The 21,938-nt window shown below is 34.2% G+C and overlaps 1 protein-coding gene across 1 annotated transcript in view; it reads right to left on the bottom strand.

Moving 5' to 3' along the window:
• Positions 1–328: 328 nt before the first annotated feature.
• Positions 329–21,938, bottom strand: part of LOC149779714 (solute carrier organic anion transporter family member 2A1-like) — a 33,848-nt gene continuing 12,238 nt past the window's right edge. Inside the window, exons 3-10 of the mRNA XM_089940567.1 lie at positions 19,168–19,254; positions 17,998–18,198; positions 13,907–14,071; positions 12,781–12,970; positions 10,198–10,345; positions 8,839–8,996; positions 8,354–8,418; positions 329–5,172 (exon numbers count right to left, since the gene is read on the bottom strand). Coding sequence (XP_089796693.1) covers positions 4,814–5,172; positions 8,354–8,418; positions 8,839–8,996; positions 10,198–10,345; positions 12,781–12,970; positions 13,907–14,071; positions 17,998–18,198; positions 19,168–19,254 — 1,373 coding nt within the window. The 3' untranslated portion in view covers positions 329–4,813. The remainder of the gene's footprint in view (positions 5,173–8,353; positions 8,419–8,838; positions 8,997–10,197; positions 10,346–12,780; positions 12,971–13,906; positions 14,072–17,997; positions 18,199–19,167; positions 19,255–21,938) is intronic.

Genomic DNA, 21,938 nt, shown 5'->3' with positions numbered 1-21,938 from the left:
CAAAGAGGATGGGTAGGTGGACCTTTGTGTGAGGACTGGTGGTTAGTGACTTCTTGTATCTGCAGATAGTGTAATGTGGTCAAAGCTTATACTTTATAATAAGATTGGGTCATGTCCACCTGTCTCTGATGTTAAGTTCTGCACCTACCAAACAAATATAAAGTCCTTTCTTTTAGGTGAATTGTACATTTTGAAATAGGACAGGTACATACTATTTGGTACATTGACCTTTGACCTAGTTATTACATAATATGACATAATGTGATTTATCCCATATCACCTATGTGAAGTTCAATAAGTGCTGATAGGAATAAGATACAAGTCATAGTTGAAAGAATTCATTTTATTTCAAAAGATGATTTTGATGGTGAAGCAAAAGTATGAAAACAATAGTTCAAACAGCTCAATGACATTTCTATACACATTCATATAAGACATAGGTTAGTACCTCATCAAATTGTTTTTCACAAGTGAGACTAAGTATATTTGTTACTTATACAGTCCCGAACTATTTCACAGATTATTGGAAAAATTAAGGTTTGCTATAGGTATAACGGTACCAATTGCGCAAGTCCAGGTGGGCGGAGCTTAAGGTGTATGGAACATTGTATTCAGAATTAAAGAACAACACTAGCTGTGATTGGTGCATTATGTAAGAGTTGTACTTTCTGTTTGGCTTAAAAAAAATGTTGAGCCTCTTGGCAACATGTGAGTTTGTGTTAATTTCTATCTAGATCATATTTTGTATTTTTTATGATTTTTTTAAAATATGGTACACATGGCTGAAAATGTGCTTGTTGTGACTAGATAACTCTTACCCCTGTCTAGTTCCAGTAGAGTTATCTCTCTTAAATGCAATGGAGTACCTGGTTATGTCATTGTCAAATTGACAATCTAGCATTGTTCTATATGACAGTGTGTGACATGCATGCCCAAGTAGGACAGAAAGTATATTTATTTCACAAAACATTAGCATTGAGGTATATGGAAAAACAATTGGTACCGTGATACCATATGTGCTTAGTAGTGAGGGAATATTGGCTCGTGTGTGCAGGCAAGGCGATGTGTGCCGTTTACCCGTGGACCTGTTATTCTCTAACCTGTATGATAGTATTATATATATATATATATATATATATATATATATATATATATATATATATATATATATATATATATATATATATATATATATATATACTTTTTCAATGAAGCCACGGTGATTTAATGGTTAAGGCTATATCTGTTTGTGGGTGTGGATTATAGACAGGTTTTTATCACCTGCTGGAACCAAGTTGAAACATTGCCCCTATTTCTGCTATTTCTATTCCCTTATTGAAGTTTAATAGTGAATATTATTCATCTACTGGCATCCGTCACACTTCCTAATATGTTAAACAGTTGTCCTTGAGCTTACCATCACTACTGCAATATACATTGCTTTCTCAAAGAAGCCGTGGTGACTTAGTGGTTAGAGTACCGTAGTATGACCCCGGGCAAAGCACTTTACTCGCACTTGCGTTGTTATCGCCTAAAACTCCAAACCAGAACAAATTAATTTTCAATGATGCCTGTAGATTCCCATTTCAGATATACTGGTTATGAAGAATAAATACCGTAAATGTTGCCTTCATGACCAGGTCATTTACGTTAGAGTTACAACCATTAAATTAAAAGGATAAATGAGCAAGCTTTTAACGAGATCTTGGAAATATTTTCCAAAGACCGTATTTTTTAATTGTTATGTATATTTAATTTAGTTGTTTGTCTGTTAGTTTTAAAGTTCTTTTTTATTCCATTACATAATATTGTAATGTAATATTGTTTATTTGACTTGACCTTGTCCAGAATTGAGTTCAGTTCTATTTGACCTGGTTGACTTTTTTATTTTATTAATATTTTTGATGTAAACAACTAATAATGGCTTCATGAAACAATGTAATTAGTTGCTGACCTTGTTCCGAAATCAGTGACAGTTTTGGTAAATAAAATTTTTAGTAATCTTTCTCAGAGCAAGAATCATTAAGTTGAATCAATGTCAACTAATTGGTAAGAAACTTCTATTTTTTCTTGAAGAATGAACTTTTGACCCTCATCCGGGAATCTGTTTTGCGTCTTAATAAGTATTATAACTGATCTTTTGATAAAGGTTAGTGAGTTGGGCTTTAAATACTTGACACGTTAAGATATATGATGTTTTGACCAGTTTGGGCTAAATTTTATTTTCTTCAAATTATTGAATTCATATGATTATTTTTTCTGAAAATACAAAAGTGATGTGACAAAATTATTGGATAAAGAGATTCATTGGAATAATATTTTCTGTGATTCAACAAGAGACTGTTGACACATTTGCACTTCGTAGGATATTAAAGACGTCATCGCCTTTAAGTTAGGATTTCATCGGGACTCGAACTCAATTTCATTCAGGACTTTTTATTACTAGTGTCACGGAATCGTATAAATTCTTTTATTTATTAAATACATGTACTCGGGTTTCGTTTCTTGTGTACAACGATACTCAAGGGTGACTTATGTATATTGCGTTGTATTTCGAATTAGTGAGTTCGGTTCATCGTATGCCGCACAAGCGAAGTGCTTTCGATGGGAAGAACCGAATACCTTCAGTGCACAGACGATATCTGTGTATAAATACCTCACCATAGGTAAAACTATTTACATTACGGATAGTCTTGTCAGTCAGCGGTCTACTATAAGGACTTGCATATCTTCAGCTGTAGAGGTATGTACGCTTATTATTTCTTGTGTATAAGATATAATTATTGTACTACCACGTTTAGTTTTGTATGTTTGCTATGTAGCTTTGGTTTACACAGTATAATGCACGTATTTCTATTCTTGTTTGCGACTTAGCAAGGGATTTATATTAGTAATATATAAAGCTACATTTTTAAGAAATGTTTAATATAGTAGAATTCTCATCAAGCAGGGTTAGGTTTACTTCTGAACCTGTTGTTGTGTAATTATTGTACCGGTAATGTAATCCGTATAACTTACCGTGTATAACGTCATTACGTTATTATGCCCGTGTCATGTATAGTACACGGTATTGGATATATGTTCAGCTGTTCTGAGTGTCCGGAGTGTGTATATCTGTGTAGAGCTGTTCGGAGTGTCTGGAGTGTGTAGAGCTGTGTAGAGCTGTCTGGAGTGTCGTGAGTATCTAGGGTGTCTAGAGTGACCAGAGTGACCCAAGCGTTCAAAGTTATCAGAGTGATCGGGGTCGACGTGGTGCAAGCTGTAAAGCCAACCACAGGAATTAACTGTAGCAGCCGTGAAGCTGAAAGAAAGTGTGCTGAAGACGGAATGTATCTCCTTACATATAATCTGTTAGCCGTTGGCTAATTTTGGGGTTCGTAAAAAGCATTGTATCTTTCGGGACTGTAAAGATAAATTGTATAGCTGTCCCTTTTTATCACCATAATTTCACTGCCTGAGTGAATTCATTTTACTACATGAGTAAAATTCTACATTGTTTACTAGACGAGTAAAATATATCCATCTTTTCACTGTGAAATCGTTGTGAACCATTCACCTCTTGTCTTTGTATTTTGTAAAGTAATTTATTTCATTTTTCATTATTAAGTCTGTGCGTTCTTATGTTAATTAAATCCTATATTTGGATTATATATACACGCACATTGTCATAATTAATTGCTCATTCAAATCATTAATAAACATTGTATTTCAATCATCCTCAAAAGTGTTTTTTTGTGAATCCGGAAATCCCACCCATGTTATCTTGTTACAACTAGGAATTCTATTTTTTAATTCTTGGATTATTTTGGGATTTAATTCGCAATACATTAAGTTCTTTTTTCTCATTTTCCACTTTGTATTCTAGGGAAAGAAATTATTTGATAAATTTTACAAAGTTTGTTGTCTTCACTCTTTTCTATTACTACTTTTAAGAGCATAGACTAGTAACAAATTATTTGTAAAACTGTCCATGTTTTTCTATCCCTCAAATGTTTACGGATTTCTATCGAAATTCTGTTATAAATATAAAACACCGTTAAGAAAAGTCACGATTTTGAGAGGGATTAGCCAGTTTACTTGTCCAGTTCACCAGAGTGATGTAATACACTTAGGAAATGAACTTACCTGTTATCGGCACGACTGAACTTAAATATATATGGCTGCCGCTTTCTCCAGTACTAATTGTCAGTACGTCAGATGTTACAGCTTGCTTGAGGATTTTTTTGTGTGGTTTATTTTGTTTTGTTTGCTTTTATTTTCTGTTTTTGTTGTTTGGTTTATAGTACAAAAATCTTTTTCAATTTTGCTGAAGCTTGGAAGGATCAAATGTTTAGAATCCAGCGTCAAAATTCTTACATGTATATCATCTATTATTTAATGAAAAATTTATTGTTTTTTTATTGACTGTAGTTTTATTAAAAATTTGACTGATACTATCCGATTAAATATATCATTTCTATAACTCTGTTCCTAAGAAAGTTGTTTTATAACAAAATTAACAGTCTGAAAACGAACCATTGCTAAAATAAATTTTGCACCCGGTCCTGCTTTTCAAGTAAATAAAACAAAAACTACAAAAGAAGAAGGGAAGCGTATTTTTGTTACAAGTAATTTATGTAATACTTGTTAATACTCAATTACTCATCAGTTGCTTATGTTTTGGAGACTTTAAACGTTTATGTTTGCATGCTATGAACAAATTAAAAGATGTGACTGTAGAAAATCTAAATCGCACTATTTATATATTGTTACAAATTAATTTAATTGCTTTGGATATGAACGACTCCAAAACCTAATGAAGGCCACGGGAAATTTAATACTTGAATGACTTCAACTGCTTCGGCTGGAATTTCACCTTGTAAATCGGATTTGGATCCCAGTCAGTTGGAGTTTTAGCTAAGTCCCTTTCCTCCAAAAATAGTGTATTTTCTTCAGCGGGGAGAAGCATCGTTTCTCCAAGGTTCCAGTCCGTCTTTTTTCGTGCCTTTAAAAGAACTACGATGAAGACCAGGACAGTAAAGACGCGTAAAATAGTCTCGTATCCAGCCTTGAGATACCGGAAGAGATCTGCATCGTACATAGCGCATGAGCCAATCTTTCCACACGATGATTTCCACAGAAGGCACGTTGTGTCGACGAGCTTACCAAATATTACTGGACCAGGGAACCAACCTTTAGGAATAAAAGGAATGCATTATATGTTTAACGATCATAGACTACTTTAAATCTACTGTAAATTCTTAATTTCATGACTTTTACTTGGCGCACAGATGAAATATTAATTTAAAAAAATATATCTATCTATCTATCTATCTATCTATACATACATACATACATACATACATACAATAAAATAAAAATAAATAAATAATAAAATCGATAATTCAAACCAATTTTCAAACAACTTCATATAATGCAACTTCATATAATGGGAAGGTATGGACTTAACAAAATTTCAATTTATTGTAACATCCTTGTATCACGCGCACCCAGATAACAATGTTTAGTTCGAGAATTGCCTTCTCGTGTTTCCTCCGCAACATTTGAGCCTATGGTGTTTCTTTCACACTACATCAACATACGAGGGATATCCGAAAAATTCTGAACATTTGTTATATTTTGTTTGTTTCTTTGAACCTGTCAATAAATTGCACAAAGAACATACTGTAAAATCCATTCGCTCTTAGGCTACTCTTTGAATGACGTCAAGGCCGACTTGGATGAAATTTATAGATATAATTTTGTGTCATATTCTACAATTTTGAGGTGGTTCCGTACTTTTAAAGATGGCCACAAATCCATGGAAATGACTCATGTTCTAGAAGACCGTTTTCTTTCAGTTGGTAAAGGTGAAGCCCTTGCAGTGAACGTGGCAACTGAAGTAAATGCTCGATAAACAGTGGAATATATTCATAATCTCACCGACATTAATTCGTCAGCTGCTTGTAATATATTGAAAAGTCATTTGAAAGCCGAGAGGTTTGTGTAAAATGGGCCTTGCATTTGTTTACAAATGAACATAAATAAACTCAGATTTAAATGGCTAAACAGCCACTCGCAAAATATGCAAGGATTAACTACTGAAGTTAAATGAGATTATGTTAGTCATACGATACCGATTTACTTCCTTAAACCAGGCTCAAGATACATTAATGCAGATTGGATCGGAGGAATGAATAGTGGTGCAAGGGAAATATTTCAAGGTCATCGGATTACGTACTGCTCACTAATAAAAAGGACGTTGGTGTACAGCGCGATACAATTTATAACTTTTAAAATATACAGCATCTACCAGATACAAGGATAGACACGGTAACTCAGGATCTAGGTATAATTTAACAATTTAGCTGTTTGAATGGACAAATCTTATTCGTCTTAGGCTTCACCGGGAAACATCAGGTCATATGAAAAGTCTAATATTTGGAGGGGAAAAAAACCCTGTTTATAACTAGATGTGCCATAGTTTACACTATTTTCTGACGTAATAAGAAAGTGCTCATATATATATATATATATATATATATATATATATATATATATATATATATATATATATATATCCCTGCATAGAAATGTTTTAACTTGCATATTAAAGTATCTTCTGGGCCAATTAGGCAGGATATTATTACTGATGCACAATTTCGTTTGGAGAGGAATAATAGTACTGTAGATGCCATTTGAATATTCTATTTTTTATTCAAAGGCCACTCATTGAAAAGGAAACGCTTTCTTGCATATTTTATCGATTTAAAAATGATTTCATTTTTTGGAAAAGGACACATTTATGGAATAAAGTAGTTCACTGCAGACGGACTGAGAAACTCTTCTCTCTCTCTCTCTCTCTCTCTGGAGGGTTTATGTGCAGGATTTAATCGGCATTATTGATTCATTCATTTAGGTGAATTGTACATGATTCATGTATTGTATTGCCTATGTGGATTATTTGTTTCTTTTTTATTATTAATTTTTTGTTTGTTTACACACGTCAAATCAATAAAAATGACGTTCTCTTTTTTCTTTAAATAAAACTAAGATGCCTTAATCGACACAGACGATGTAATGGAACGGTATTTTAACTACCAGAACGAGTCTGGGAGAACATGGGGTGGTCACTTTATTACCACCATATTCTGTTATCACTGATCCCTACCCATTGATATGTCCGTTGTTACAATACTAACGCACACGAAAGCTTATGCTAGAACGTGAAGCAGTATATTATGCTGATTTTTAGAACACCATCACGTGACGGTCTTTGCCACATTTAGGTAAGCTATAACTTTTAACGTTCTCTTCCAAACTTCAGATCGAGGCTTTGTTTGTTTGTGTGGTTGTTTTGGGTTTGTTTTGCTTCTGTTTTTATTACGTTCCATAAGCATTCTTCTAATGAGGCAGATGGCAAATTCTGGATTTTTTGTGAAACAATGCATAATGTAGACGTGACTATCGCACTTATGGATTAGATCAATTTAATGATTGAAAGGTTCTAAAAGAATGTTGTCAAATATGGAGAACTTAAATTACCATTCAATACCGTACATATTGTTTATTGCTGGTAAGTTTGACATCTTAGTAAAGGTGGCGCTCTACAGTTTCGTATTTTTCAAAGGTTAGGATTTTAAAGAAAAAGAATTTCCCCCGCTTACCTCAATGGTTATACTGGCTATTTAAAAAAGACCTTGTATATCTTAGGTGCAATTCAAAGAACCTTTAATTCCCTTTTTTTGGTGTATGATTGATGGGTGTACTATGGGTTATAGAGTATACAGCTTGGCCTTACTTCAGATGTGCACCTTTAAAAAAAAGTGCTAGCTCTACTTGATCATTTTCACTTCCTGAGCTTCAGAGGTAAATTGTATTTTAAAAAAGCCGATAACTTTTTTTTTTATACATTTTATATATTTGGTAATTCATTCATTGCACTTTCAGAAGCTGGTATTGTCTAGTCTGGCAAAATTCATTTTCCCTATTTTAATATCTGCTATGTATAGTGTACTTTAGACTAATTCAGGCTGTTTTTTTAACACAAGGGAGCAGTCATTTTAGATAACAGTGTGCTTAAATCATGTAAAATTTCCAAAAGTACAATATCCACATTAATGTAGCATAGAGGTATGCCAACATTCTCTCCATTGTACATGTTTTAAATGCGAACTACTTCACCTTACATACGTCACTCTCTCAAAAATACATATTAACTGGTGAGCGCCCCCAAACAAAATTACCTTCGGGAGAATGCATCAGCTATATATCGCACGAGGCGTGTTTTTACGACCCAAAAGTGATTAGGGGTGTTTTTACGAAACAAACATGATGAAGTGTGCGTTGACATCACAAAAACGACGGAACTTACCGAACAAAGTGCTCATAAAGGCTGACATTCCAATAGCAAATGCTTTGTCTTCGTCCTTGACACTCCTTCAAATAGGTAAGAAAATCAACTATATATATATATATATATATATATATATATATATATATATATATATATATGAGCCAGTAGACACATTGAATAAAAAAAGAGATAAATATGGATGTTTTGGATGTTAATTACAGCCATTAAACAGACAAGTGATTAATCATAAAACATTAGATGAACTTGACGACTACTCTTGCTGTATGAGAATTGGGGGTAAAATGATCATTTTGGTGTATTGAACATCACGTAGACCAGTCGAGCAGTCGGTTAAAAAGGACGAGAAAAAGACCGATAAATAAAGATAGACACCAATAGTACAGGACAATACAGGAAAATTTTAGTACCGGTACCACTTACAAATAGAGAGAGGGTGTATATGGGAGGGGGTGGGGATGTCTCAAAGAGGGACACGAAAGTACCTCAAATAAATACAGAATATGGGCATCATGTTGAAGGCTCCCAGAAGGTTGGTGACTGCATTTAAGACTAAATAGGGGGCAAGCATGTGACAATTAGAGTCGCAGAGTCCCGCTGTGGCTGTCCCATTTTGTCCAATGCAGGAACAATTGTGAAAACCCTGTAGAGAAATACAAAACTAGATTATCATGTGATCAGAGAGTATGCAATAGACGTATGATACCCAGCAATGTGTAGCTGATTCAACGGTATTGATGTGATGGGTAATTATTATCATACGACTGTGTAATTGAGTCAACCATATTGCTGTGATGGGTAATTATTATAATACGACTGTGTAATTGAGTCAACCATAATGCTGCGATGGGTAATTATTATAATACGATTGTGTAATTGAGTCATCGCTATTGCTATGATGGGCAATTATTATAATACGACTGAGTATTTGAGTCATCCATATTGCTACGATGGGTAATTATTATAATACGACTGTGTAATTGAGTCATCGATATTGCTATGATGTGTAATTATTATAATACAACTGTGTAATTGAGTCAACGATATTGTTATGATGGGTAATAATTATAATACGACTTTGTACTAGAGTCCACGATATTTCTATGATGGGTAGTTGTTATTACAGGACTGAGTAATTGAGTCAACGATATTGCTATGATGGGTAATTATTATTATAGGACTATGTAATTGAGTCAACGATAGTGCTATGATGGGTAATTATTATTACAGGACTGTGTAATTGCGGGAACGATAGTGCTATGATGTGTAATTATTATAATACGACTGTGTAATTGAGTCAACGATATTGCTATGATGGGTAATTATTATAATACGACTGTGTAATTGAATCAACGATATTTATATGATGGGTAATTATTATTACAGGACTGTGTAATTGAGTTAACGATATTGTTATGATGGGTAATTTTTATAATACGACTGTGTAAATGAGTCAACGATATTGCTAAGATGGGTAATTATTATTACAGCACTGTGTAATTGAGTCAACGGTATTGCTATGATGGGTAATTATTATTGCAGGACTGTGTAATTGAGTCAATGATATTGATATGGTGGGTAATTATTATTTAAAAGTCATTCAATTTTGAGGATATTGATGATTGCATCGTATTACTAAACTACTGCAGAAAACGACCAAAGCATTGACAAAAGTCGAACTGAAAACAATATTAATGTGTAGACACGGGTTTTGTTTTATTCTTAAAACGAAACAAAATATAGTCGAACCAGCCCTTAATGATTCAACCAAAATAAGCAATACACATGTTCTAAACACTGACGTACCACTACTATATTAAGAGGACGCATGGACTTTTTCTTACCTTTTCATCTGCCTCAGAACACCCTGCATAACACGGGGAAAAGTAATTATGTTTACTGGAACCACAAATCGGGAAGTATGACGTCGGATCGCAGTGACATGCATCTATACAACTCTTGGAATCATTTCTTGAAAACTCAGTGTCAAATCTGATTTAATAATAATTGCAAAAATATTAAAAGAAAGCCCAGAACTGAGAAAAAATAAAAATTGAATCTTACGATTGTACATATATTATTGTTTTATTTATCTCGATCTCCTTGGGTAGTCTCTCTCTCTCTCTCTCTCACACACACACACACACACAAACACAATAGTCTTACGTTCAATAATCAACAAAGATATTTTAATTTGTACAGTTGTCACGACATGTTTGCTGTCTCACAGACGCTATGTTAAACCATCACCACACTTTCTCAGCTGTAGCAAAAGAGAAATGAGGTGAAATTTAAGTTGCAAATTATCAAAGATATAAGGCGCCGTAGCGGACAAAAAGCTGGTCCATTCGGAAGGTTGCCGTTGAAATTGTAATGTCATATGTTCAGAATACCAGTTTCACGTATTGTATCAAAAATGCTTGTTCTTAAAGTTCCATTTTGCAGATCGAGATTTCAGATTTTATATGTGGAATTATACAGTTGTTGTAGCTGACTTGGTGGGTAGGTGGCAGTTACATTGGGGAATTAGCTGGTAGAGCTAACAAACAAACATCTATGTTACATATTTCTTTAATTCAGATTCAAAAGCTCCCCTAACCAGTGCTGCCTCTGGTATATATATCAGCCTAGAGCGGACTTCACAGGAGACATCCTGTTATCGTATTTCTGTAACTGGCTTGAATTGTTTCTGGTACATAGATCTGTGTTTCCTACATTTAACTAAACATTTGATATCTCACTAATGAGTTGTCTAGAAGTTGATTTGAAAACATATAATATGATTGCTACATATCTGATCAGACTCACACTCACTTTCAACCTCTCCCTCAAAATACAAATGTTAAATAAATGTAGTTCAAGTGTAAAGGTTGGCAAGGATTGTCAGAGTTCAAGTATAAAATATCTATTTCTTTAAAATCTATATACAAGACACTCTTGCTAATTAGAGAAACTTAATCTAATATCTTGTCTCTAATATCATCAGCATTTTCAAAATCTAAAACTAATTGTAAGTCCTGTAAATAATCATTTAATTAATTTGCATAAACACAAATGCCTGTTCTCACTAACATAGACCATAGAGCTAGACCTGTTAAACCAAATGATTAATGTTACTAAGGCCATGGGGTGAGTGTGCTGTAAAGATTATGTTTGTCTTGTTTTGGAGAATGTGGATTCTATTCAGCATGACTATGTACCAGACTAGAAAATTGGAAAACAGTTAAATCATATAAAAGTCCCTACTACACAGTGGTGGTTTAAAGTTCAATTTCCTATGACTACGTTTTACAGAGTATATTTTGAATTACACAGCGGTGCTTGAAATTTCAACATCTTATGTCAAGAATCCCTAATTCAAACGTTATATGTAACTGTTTGTGATGAAAGTTCCATTTCATATGGAGAGTATTTAGATTTCATCTGTTGAATTTCACAGCATCGAGAAGCAGCCTCCTTGATTAAAAATAACAAGGTCCGTTCACAAGAGCGACCTCTAGCGAAGAAATTCATAGTAATTCTCGACCTGTTAACTTTTGAAAGTTAACTTTCAAACTGTAAATGCAGGAAATGTAATGGAGCCTAATAATGGAATACACAAATGATGTATCGTAATACTCGATATTATTTTGAATTCTTTAAGTGTACATTGTGTAATGTTACTTTTAACACCAACACATCATTTCACCATATAAAAATAAAAATTCTGAGAAGCACAATAAGATGTCCAACCACCGCTGTGTAATTCAACAAATACAATCTAAAAACTCAACATACGAAATGAAACTTTCAGCACAATCAACATGATTCAACATGTTAAATTGAAACTCTGTTCATATGACATTAAAATTTCAACAACCGCCGTGTAATTCAGAAGATACAATCTAAAAACTCGACATTGGACATCGAATTTTCAAGTAGCACTGTGTAATTCAGCAGATGAAATCTAAATACTCAACATATGAAATGGAACTTTCAATATAAACTCGTTGAACCAATACGCAAATTAGGAATTCTCAACATATGACATTGAAATTTCAACCACCTCCGTGCAATTCAAACGACACAATATTAAACCTCGACATGGAAAATATATCTATCAACCACTGCTGTTTAATTCAACAGATGCAATCTAAACTCTCGACCTAGAAAATGGAACTTTAAGGACAAGCATTTTTGATACAACACATGCTACTGGATTTCTCGACATACGACATCGAAATTTCGACTGCAACTTTCTCATTGGACCAGCTTTTGTCCGCTACGGCGTCTCATAGAATGACGCACGTCTTTGTTAAAGTCAGAGCTAAATAGTTGACAACGTTAATGCGTGTACTTTCCTTCTTTGTTGACTTGTATTTTTGTAACACAATTTACAAGGTCTGATAAATTTGACCTGATATTCTCCTTCCAATTCTAAGACTCACCCGCTCCTAATGTATCCACTGATTTCCGGGTTAGAACATCCGAACAGGAAATTCAGTGACCCTAGGCCTGTAGAGAAGAGGTACACAACTAGGACGATTTTAACACACGTGACCGGGTGTAGTTTAAATTTAGTTGTGACAATTCCACCCATAACAGTTCCAATTGATGCTGTCAATACGCCAACCACTCCTGAATAAAAAGGCAATTGTTTAATTAAAGGAATTTGTTTCTTCCCTCGCTTCCGTATTTATTATTGTTATTATGGAAAACAAAACAGTTTTGCATAATGAAACTGAGAGGTGATTCACTGCCTTAAATAGCTCAGATGTATTCTATCAAATATTGTTGTGTTTAAACAAGCTTACAGAAGGCGTTAAATCTCCTCCTTAGTATTAAACCTCCTTCTCGTCAAACCTCCTCCTTAGTATTAAACCTCCTTCTCGTCAAACCTCCTCCTTAGTATTAAACCTCCTTCTCGTCAAACCTCCTCCTTAGTATTAAACCTCCTTCTCGTCAAACCTCCTCCTTAGTATTAAACCTCCTTCTCGTCAAACCTCCTCCTTAGTATTAAACCTCCTTCTCGTCAAACCTCCTCCTTAGTATTAAACCTCCTTCTCGTCAAACCTCCTCCTTAGTATTAAACCTCCTTCTCGTCAAACCTCCTCCTTAGTATTTATTCCTGATACCTTAAACTTCTATAATGCATGTATGTATGCATGTATGTATGTATGTGTGTGTGTGTGTGTGTGTGTGTGTGTGTGTGTGTGTGTACAGGCAGGTAGACAAACATACAGACTTATCTCATCCGCTAATTTTATATTACAATAAAATAGTCTTTAGCATTGAGATCTGTGCCAAATTCATTCACACTTAGACCAGCCCCGGTCGCCTGTCATTAGGTATCCCTGGACCAGTCTCTTTTCTCCAAATGTCTCGTAAAAGTCTTTCATGTGCTAGTGTACCGTCAAACGCCAAAAGTCTGTCATGTGCTAGTGTACCGTCAAACGCCAAAAGTCTTTCATGTGCTAGTGTACCGTCAAACGCCAAAAGTCTGTCATGTGCTAGTGTACCGTCAAACGCCAAAAGTCTGTCATGTGCTAGTGTACCGTCAAACGCCAAGCTTACCATGAATTATATTAGCCTTCCAGGTAGGAACAAAGAATTCCACCTCCAAGTATTTCGGCCCGAATGCTACCCCTGATGACACTCCTAGCAACATCAGACAAACGGCGGCTATCAACGGCATGTAGACTGGATTGGTCAGCAGTCGACGGAGAGTGTGAAGAAATTCTGAAATTATAGAAAGTAATCTCCAATGCGTATGATTCTCCAGGCTGTATTTTATTAAAATACAAAACGTCCTGTCGCTTGAACGGTAGAACCACTAATATATTTGCCAAATGGATAATGGCGGCGCGTGAGTTTAAGGCCCCATAGGCATTATTCTTCAATGGCACCCCTCGTATATATATATATATATATATATATATATATATATATATATATATATATATATATATATATATATAATTGCCCTTGACACATCAAGGTGAGATGAAATACAATGAAAATTTCAAACAATATATATAGACCTCGACGGCGCACCCACTGACTGGCTCCAATGCGGAAATTGCTACCCTCCCCCTTCCCCTTGGAGCCGTCACTGCAAAATGTTAAAGTGTAAGACTTACGTGTAATCAGTATAGTTAGACACTTATGGTGATGTTTTTCATGTATCTAGCCTTAAGTGCATCAATTGTATAAGCTTTAGCAATTTGTTTGAGATTATCAAATAAATATACAAGTAGTGAATAATGTTAACAGAATAAGGTGGCAGGGTCCAGTTTCGTAACTTGACCCCTGGCAAATTTCTGAACTTAAGGCTATTGTGTGACTTTTTTAGCTATTATTGTTTACTATTTAAAGATATGGATATAGATAGGTGAACTAGGTCTTTCGGGCTTGAAATCCAATATCAAGTGTTGAATCAAACTGCATGTCCTTAAAGTTACATTTTCTAGATTGAGATGTTAGTGAAATACCAATAGTCGGCTAGGAAGAAGAGCTAGCCTCCCATAGCAGTAAATACATGTAATTGGGGCAAGTAGAATATCTCAACAACGGCTTGGATGACAACTATTTTCAGTTCTATCAGTTCTATCCGCATTTTCCTAGATGAAAATTCTGCAAATTAGCGTGTATTAACACACTGATTTGCAGAATTGTCGTCTAGGAAAAGTATGAGGAGCCGTAGCGGACAAAAGCTGATCCAATGAGAAAGTTGCAGTTGAAATTTCGGTGTAGTATGTCGAGAAATCCAATATCAAGTGTTGAATCAAACTGCATGTCCTTAAAGTTACATTTTCTAGATTGAGATGTTAGATTTTATATGTTGAATTGAATTATACGGTGGTGGTTTAAAGTTCTATTTCCTATGTCGACGTTTTACAATGTATATTCTGAATTATACGGCGGTGGTTTAAATTTCAATATCATAGGTCGAGAATCACTAATTCACACGTTGAACGTAACTGTTTGTGATCAAAGTTCCATTTCAAATGGCGAGTATTTATTTTTCATCTGTTGAATTTCACAGCATCGAGAAGCAGCCTCCTTGTTTAAAAATAACGTGGTCCATTCACTAGAGCGACCTCTAGCGAAGAAATTCATAGTAATTCTCGACCTGTGAATGGTAATTTTCAAACTGTAAATGCATGAAATGTAATGGTGCCTCATAATTGAATACACGAATGATGTATCTTAATACTCGATATTAATTTGAATTGTTAAAGTGGACATTATATAATGTTACTTTTAACACCAACACATCATTTCACCATATAAAAAATGACAATTCTGATAACCACAATAAAATGTCCAATCACCGCTGTGTAATTCAACAGATATAGTCTAAAAACGCAACACACGAAATGGAACTTTCAGCATAATCTATGTTATTCGACATGCTAAATTGAAATTCTCGACATATGACATTAAAATTTCAAAAACCGCCGTGTAATTCAGAAGATACAATCTAAAAACTCGATATTGGACAACGAATTTTCAACCAGCGTTGTGTATTTCAAAAGATGAAATGTAAATACTCACCATATGAAATGGAACTTTCAACATAAACTCTTTGAACCAATACGTAAATTAGGAATTCTCGACATATGACATTGAAATTTCAACCACCTCCGTGCAATTCAAACGACACAATATTAAACCTCGACATAGAAAATATAACTATCAACCACTACTGTTTAATAAAACAGACGCAGCCTAAAATCTCGACCTAGAAAATGGAATTTTAAGGACAAGTATTTTTGATACAACACATGAAATTAGAATTCTGGACATATGACATTAAAATATCAACGGCAAAGGTCTGATTGGACCAGCTTTTTTCCGCTACGGCATTTCATAGAAAAGGGCTTACTGTTGCACTGTCAGCTTCACATGGTGTAAAAAATGACCGTATATGAAAACTTTAGGTAGAAATTTGGGATTGGGGTACATAAACTTCTTCTGTAATGAACTGCCATTGATTTCTTTGGTCAACTGGATAATATTCTTATACTTTCAAAAAAATAGGTATCCAAAAATATTGACCTTTGTAACCTCGCTTTTGTATTTGATTGTTTTATGATTTTTTTTATGCCAGGTCGCTGATTGCGGCATTAAATTTGTACATAAAAACTGGCCCCTACCCCCTAACAGGTATCACAGTATGCCCCACAAACAGAGACAAGGTGTTAGTTTGGTTCATTGCAAACCCGTTGTATCAGCAAGTCGATAGTTTGTCAACAGATAAACCATTAACTCATTAAGATGTCTGATTTTATTTGAAAAATAGCAAATAGCAAAAACATTATATTACCGGTAATGACTGATTCTTCTATTTCACTTATATAGTTACACTCATGGTTCAGCCAATGAAGACTTGCCCCCAACCCACATCAAACCCTGCAGCTGGAAATTCGAACCTGAAACAATGTGTGTGTGTGTGTGTGTGTGTGTTTGTGTGTGTATGTGATATTAATCTTTAACGTAGCTTTAACAATTTTTCAGTCATATCGCTACGATGTCTGTAGTGTGACTGTTTATAGTGATGTCTAGCACTGGGGCATCATGCTGCAGACATGTAGCATGATGACCCACCCAGTCACATTATCCTGACACCAAGCCAACCAGTCCTAACACTAAATGCTTAATGCTAAGCGCCAAACGAGGCAGCTGTTAGTATAATTTTTTATAAGTCCTTGGCATGACTCGGCCGGGATCGAACTCACGACCTCCCTCATCTGACTCGGCCGGGGTAGAAAAAATATATCGGTATATGTTCACATGTGAAAATATAAGATTCCCGATCGTGCCAAGCGATACTGGATTGTATGTACCTACAAAAGCTGTACTACAACAACAAAACGAGACCTTTGTGAGCTAGTAGAAATAAATAGAAACTGTTTTACATTTCAGACATTGAAGTTAGTCTTTGATAAAGGATTTTGAGCCACTGCCATTTTCGTTTCTCTGAAGTTATTTTCCGTTACTTACTTCAAAACAACGACACACCTTCTTTAATGCATTGGTGAATCGGAATTGCTTTCAGATAATTTCAAATAATTCATAAAATGACATTAATATAACTTAATGCGAAAGATAAGGTCAACCCAATCCTGCCGATTTCTTAAGTCACGTAAATTTGTAAGATCAGGGCATGAAAGTCAGGTCAATTTACGAAAAAGGGTTGGGGTGAGGGTGTTGTGCCGAAGAGCGAGTAAATTATTCTAAACTTCGATCCTGATGTAAGTTTATGTATATGTATGTAGATATGTATAAGGTTATGTATAGAATAAAACGAAAACTGTCTTTTCCTACTCTAATCTCAAATACATTTCATCCTGTGGTAACAAAAACAATCAAGTTTAACTCGTGGCTAGATGATAAAATATTATGTTTTTGGTATTACACGATGGAATATATCCGGTATTAGAGAAGGCAAAGAATATATATATATATATATATATATATATATATATATATATATATATATATATATATATATATATATATGTATGTGTGTGTGGGTGTGAAACAGATAAACAGACAAACAGGCAGAGACACACAAAAACAGACAGAGCTATAATACAGTTACGTTCATCTAGCATAATTGTATTATAAAAATATTCCAGAAGACAAGAATATGTCCATACCAAAAATATGCTTTTTCCATATTAGTTTTCCCTTCGGTTTTCTTTTTTGCTTCCGCATGGTCCTACCATCAGCTCCTTTCTTCATCCTCCTGGGGAAAAATAGAAGAGGACCAGCTGAGATAATGGAGGCGATTCCGTATATCAAGAATCCAAGCCACCATGCTCCAATCCAAGACGGATGCCTCGGGTGTATGTTGACATCTGGAAACAAAACTGTAAAGCATAATAATTTGTTCTACAACGTACAATTTTAGTTCATATGGTATTTTTTGTTATCTCTTGACTGGTCCCTAAATTGTTACACAACGGATATTTTTAATTCATTCGGTATTTTTTGTTATCTTTTGAATGGTCCCTAATTTGTTACACAACGTACATTGTCAGTTCATTCGGTATCATTTTGTTATTTTTTGACTGGTTCCTAACTGTTTACATATTTGTTCTGGTCTGTTATTGTATATAAATCACAAATGCGCCTGGTTAATTTTTTTTAAGTAAGTCAAGCGCGCCCAGCAGAAATAATTGTTTTTCGCCGTGTCAGACTTACAGAAAAAATGTAAATATTTTGAACAAGCTATTATTGTTTACACTTTAGCAACATACATAATTATTTTTTAACATCAACATCAGTTATAAAGAGACTGATAATGATTGACTGTTAGAGAAATCCGCGATTATGGTTTACTATGACAGTGAAAGATGACGTGCTAGTGGAATTGGAATCGTTTTGTTCCTACAAGACGTGTAAAGGTTTAATCATTTGAAATCGTGATATCCCAATAAATATTTTGATAAGTCCTTTCTGAGTTGCGTGCTCACAATAGACACCAAATGTTGCTTTGATCGATTCACAAATTAGCAAACATGTTTTATTTTTCCTTTTCCTTAGAAAGACTAACCACAAACCAGAGTAGTTTATCGTTATTAAAAGTGAAATCTAATATGATTCAGGCATTACATTATAAATCTTCAGTGAAATCTAATATGATTCAGGCTTTACATTATAAATCTTCATTGAGAAGCTCCAAAAACCTCCATTCCGTATATACTTTGTCCGTGTGTGTGTATGTGTGTGTGTAATGTGGTGTGTGTAATGTGGTGTGTGTGTGTGTGTGTGTGTGTGTGTGTGTGTGTGTGAGAGAGAGAGAGAGAGAGAGAGAGAGAGATTACCCTCCAATGTCACATAGATAGTACTAAATATTCCTCCAGTGGCAAATGCAATTGCTGGCCCAAATATACCAACTCCCGAAACAATGCCTGCAAATAATTATATTAGACTTCATCAAACAGATTATATGGATTCTTTTCAAAGAAAAACAATTAGGTAAAATTATTGTCAGCATTTTGGGAAATGTTTAATTGTAGGAAAAATGAAAACTTTAATGTTGGCATTATTAGGTCAGCCATCTTGATGAAGCATTGGCAACACGTTGGCTGCTCACCAGTTTGTTCTCGATTTTGATGATATCTACTGGTGTGAGTGATTTAATGCCCGACCCCAGGCAGATGGATCTATCAGAGTTTATGAAGACCTAAGCAAACCGTACGCAGTTTTCCTTGATACAGAGAAAACTTTGATACCGATTATTCTATAAATAGATATCTCTCCAAGACTATGGATTTTGATTGTGTATCTTTGCACACATAGGTACAGCAAAGTTTTCAATTCAAGAAGAGTTTCTAATCGATTTCCGGTGATAAAAGGCACACGCAAAGATGGAATATTATCCCTTTGACTTTACATTGTCTTTATCAATGAACTGCTGGATATTTTAACAACTTGCAACTTTGGTTTTGCATTCCTCGACAACCGGTGTCCTTGTCCAACTCTAGCAGATGGGGCACGATCATGGTATGCAATTCTATACCTCGATTTCTCATTTAAAAATGTATGCTTCGTGATGTGATGTCAGCTTCTGTAATTCCATCTTCTAGGTCAACAAGAAGGAATCAGCTATTCATATTTGCCTAAACGCTAAATGCTTTCACCTACTTCTGTACTGTATGTGCCGCGTTCACATAATGTTGTTTACAATTATATTCTACGTTTACGATTTTATTGTTTCTTTTCTCAAGTAGCCGCGAAGATTTCCTTTGTTCATTCTTGATGTTTCCGTATGACTCATTGTATTCTTCGCAATGCCAAAGAAATATGGCATGGTATGGTATGGCATGGTATGATATGATATGGTATGGTATGGTATCTGTCTATCTATCTATATGTCTGTCTGTCTGTCTATCTATCTATCTGTCTATCTATTTATCGCTATCTACCTATATATCTACATCTATCTATCTATCTATATCTATCTATCTACATAATTGCGAGATCTACCTTGCATTTTGCTTCAAATTCAAATAACGTTTAGCAAGGTCTGTTTTGAACTATTCACAAAGTGAGATATTTTTGTAGATAGAATTTCACCTAATTCGCTTGAGAGGATGATATTTTGTTTATGTAACAGTGGTTTGTAACTTGGATGCTGACAATATTTGATTTTGCAAACCTTAAAATCCAACGATCGATGGTGATACATATAAAACAGTTTCAGCTTTTATAGTTTAACACAGATGATATAGAAATCATACCAAAGTGTTTCTCAATCATTTTAATACAAGTGCACAACTTAAAACTATGTCATTAATGTTATTAGGGAGACGCTATAATAATCTCTTTAACACTACGATAATATATTATTAGGGAAACGCTATAATAATCTCTTTAACACTACGATAATATATTATTAGGGAAACGATGTAATGATCTCTTTAACACTACCATAATATATTATTAGGGAAACGCTATAATGATCTCTTTAACACTACGATAATATATTATTAGGGAAACGCTATAATGATCTCTTTAACACTACGATAATATATTATTAGGGAAACGCTGTAATGATCTCTTTAACGCTACTATAATATATTATTAGGGAAACGCTATAATAATCTCTTTAACACTACGATAATATATTATTAGGGAAACGCTATAATGATCTCTTTAACACTACGATAATATATTATTAGGGAAACGCTGTAATGATCTCTTTAACGCTACTATAATATATTATTAGGGAAACGCTATAATGATCTCTTTAACACTACTATAATATATTATTAGGGAAACGCTATAATGATCTCTTTAACACTACGATAATATATTATTAGGGAAACGCTGTAATGATCTCTTTAACACTACGATAATATATTATTAGGGAAACGCTATAATAATCTCTTTAACACTACGATAATATATTATTAGGGAAACGCTGTAATGATCTCTTTAACACTACGATAATATATTATTAGGGAAACGCTATAATGATCTCTTTAACACTACGATAATATATTATTAGGGAAACGCTGTAATGATCTCTTTAACACTACGATAATATATTATTAGGGAAACGCTGTAATGATCTCTTTAACACTACGATAATATATTATTAGGGAAACGCTATAATGATCTCTTTAACACTACGATAATATATTATTAGGGAAACGCTGTAATGATCTCTTTAACACTACGATAATATATTATTAGGGAAACGCTGTAATGATCTCTTTAACACTACGATAATATATTATTAGGGAAACGCTGTAATGATCTCTTCAACACTACTATAATTTATTATTAGGGAAACGCTGTAATGATCTCTTTAACACTACGATAATATATTATTAGGGAAACGCTATAATAATCTCTAATACTACGATAATATATTATTAGGGAAACGCTGTAATGATCTCTTTAACACTACGATAATATATTATTAGGGAAACGCTATAATAATCTCTAACACTACGATAATATATTATTAGGGAAACGCTGTAATGATCTCTTTAACACTACGATAATATATTATTAGGGAAACGCTATAATAATCTCTAATACTACGATAATATATTATTAGGGAAACGCTGTAATGATCTCTTTA

This window comes from Sinohyriopsis cumingii, chromosome 17 (genome assembly GCF_028554795.1).
Source record: "Sinohyriopsis cumingii isolate HCF-2022 chromosome 17, ASM2855479v2, whole genome shotgun sequence".
In the NCBI taxonomy this organism is placed as follows: domain Eukaryota; kingdom Metazoa; phylum Mollusca; class Bivalvia; order Unionida; family Unionidae; genus Sinohyriopsis; species Sinohyriopsis cumingii.
Note: the sequence above shows the minus strand (reverse complement) of the source record. Positions and strands in the feature narration are given on the sequence as shown.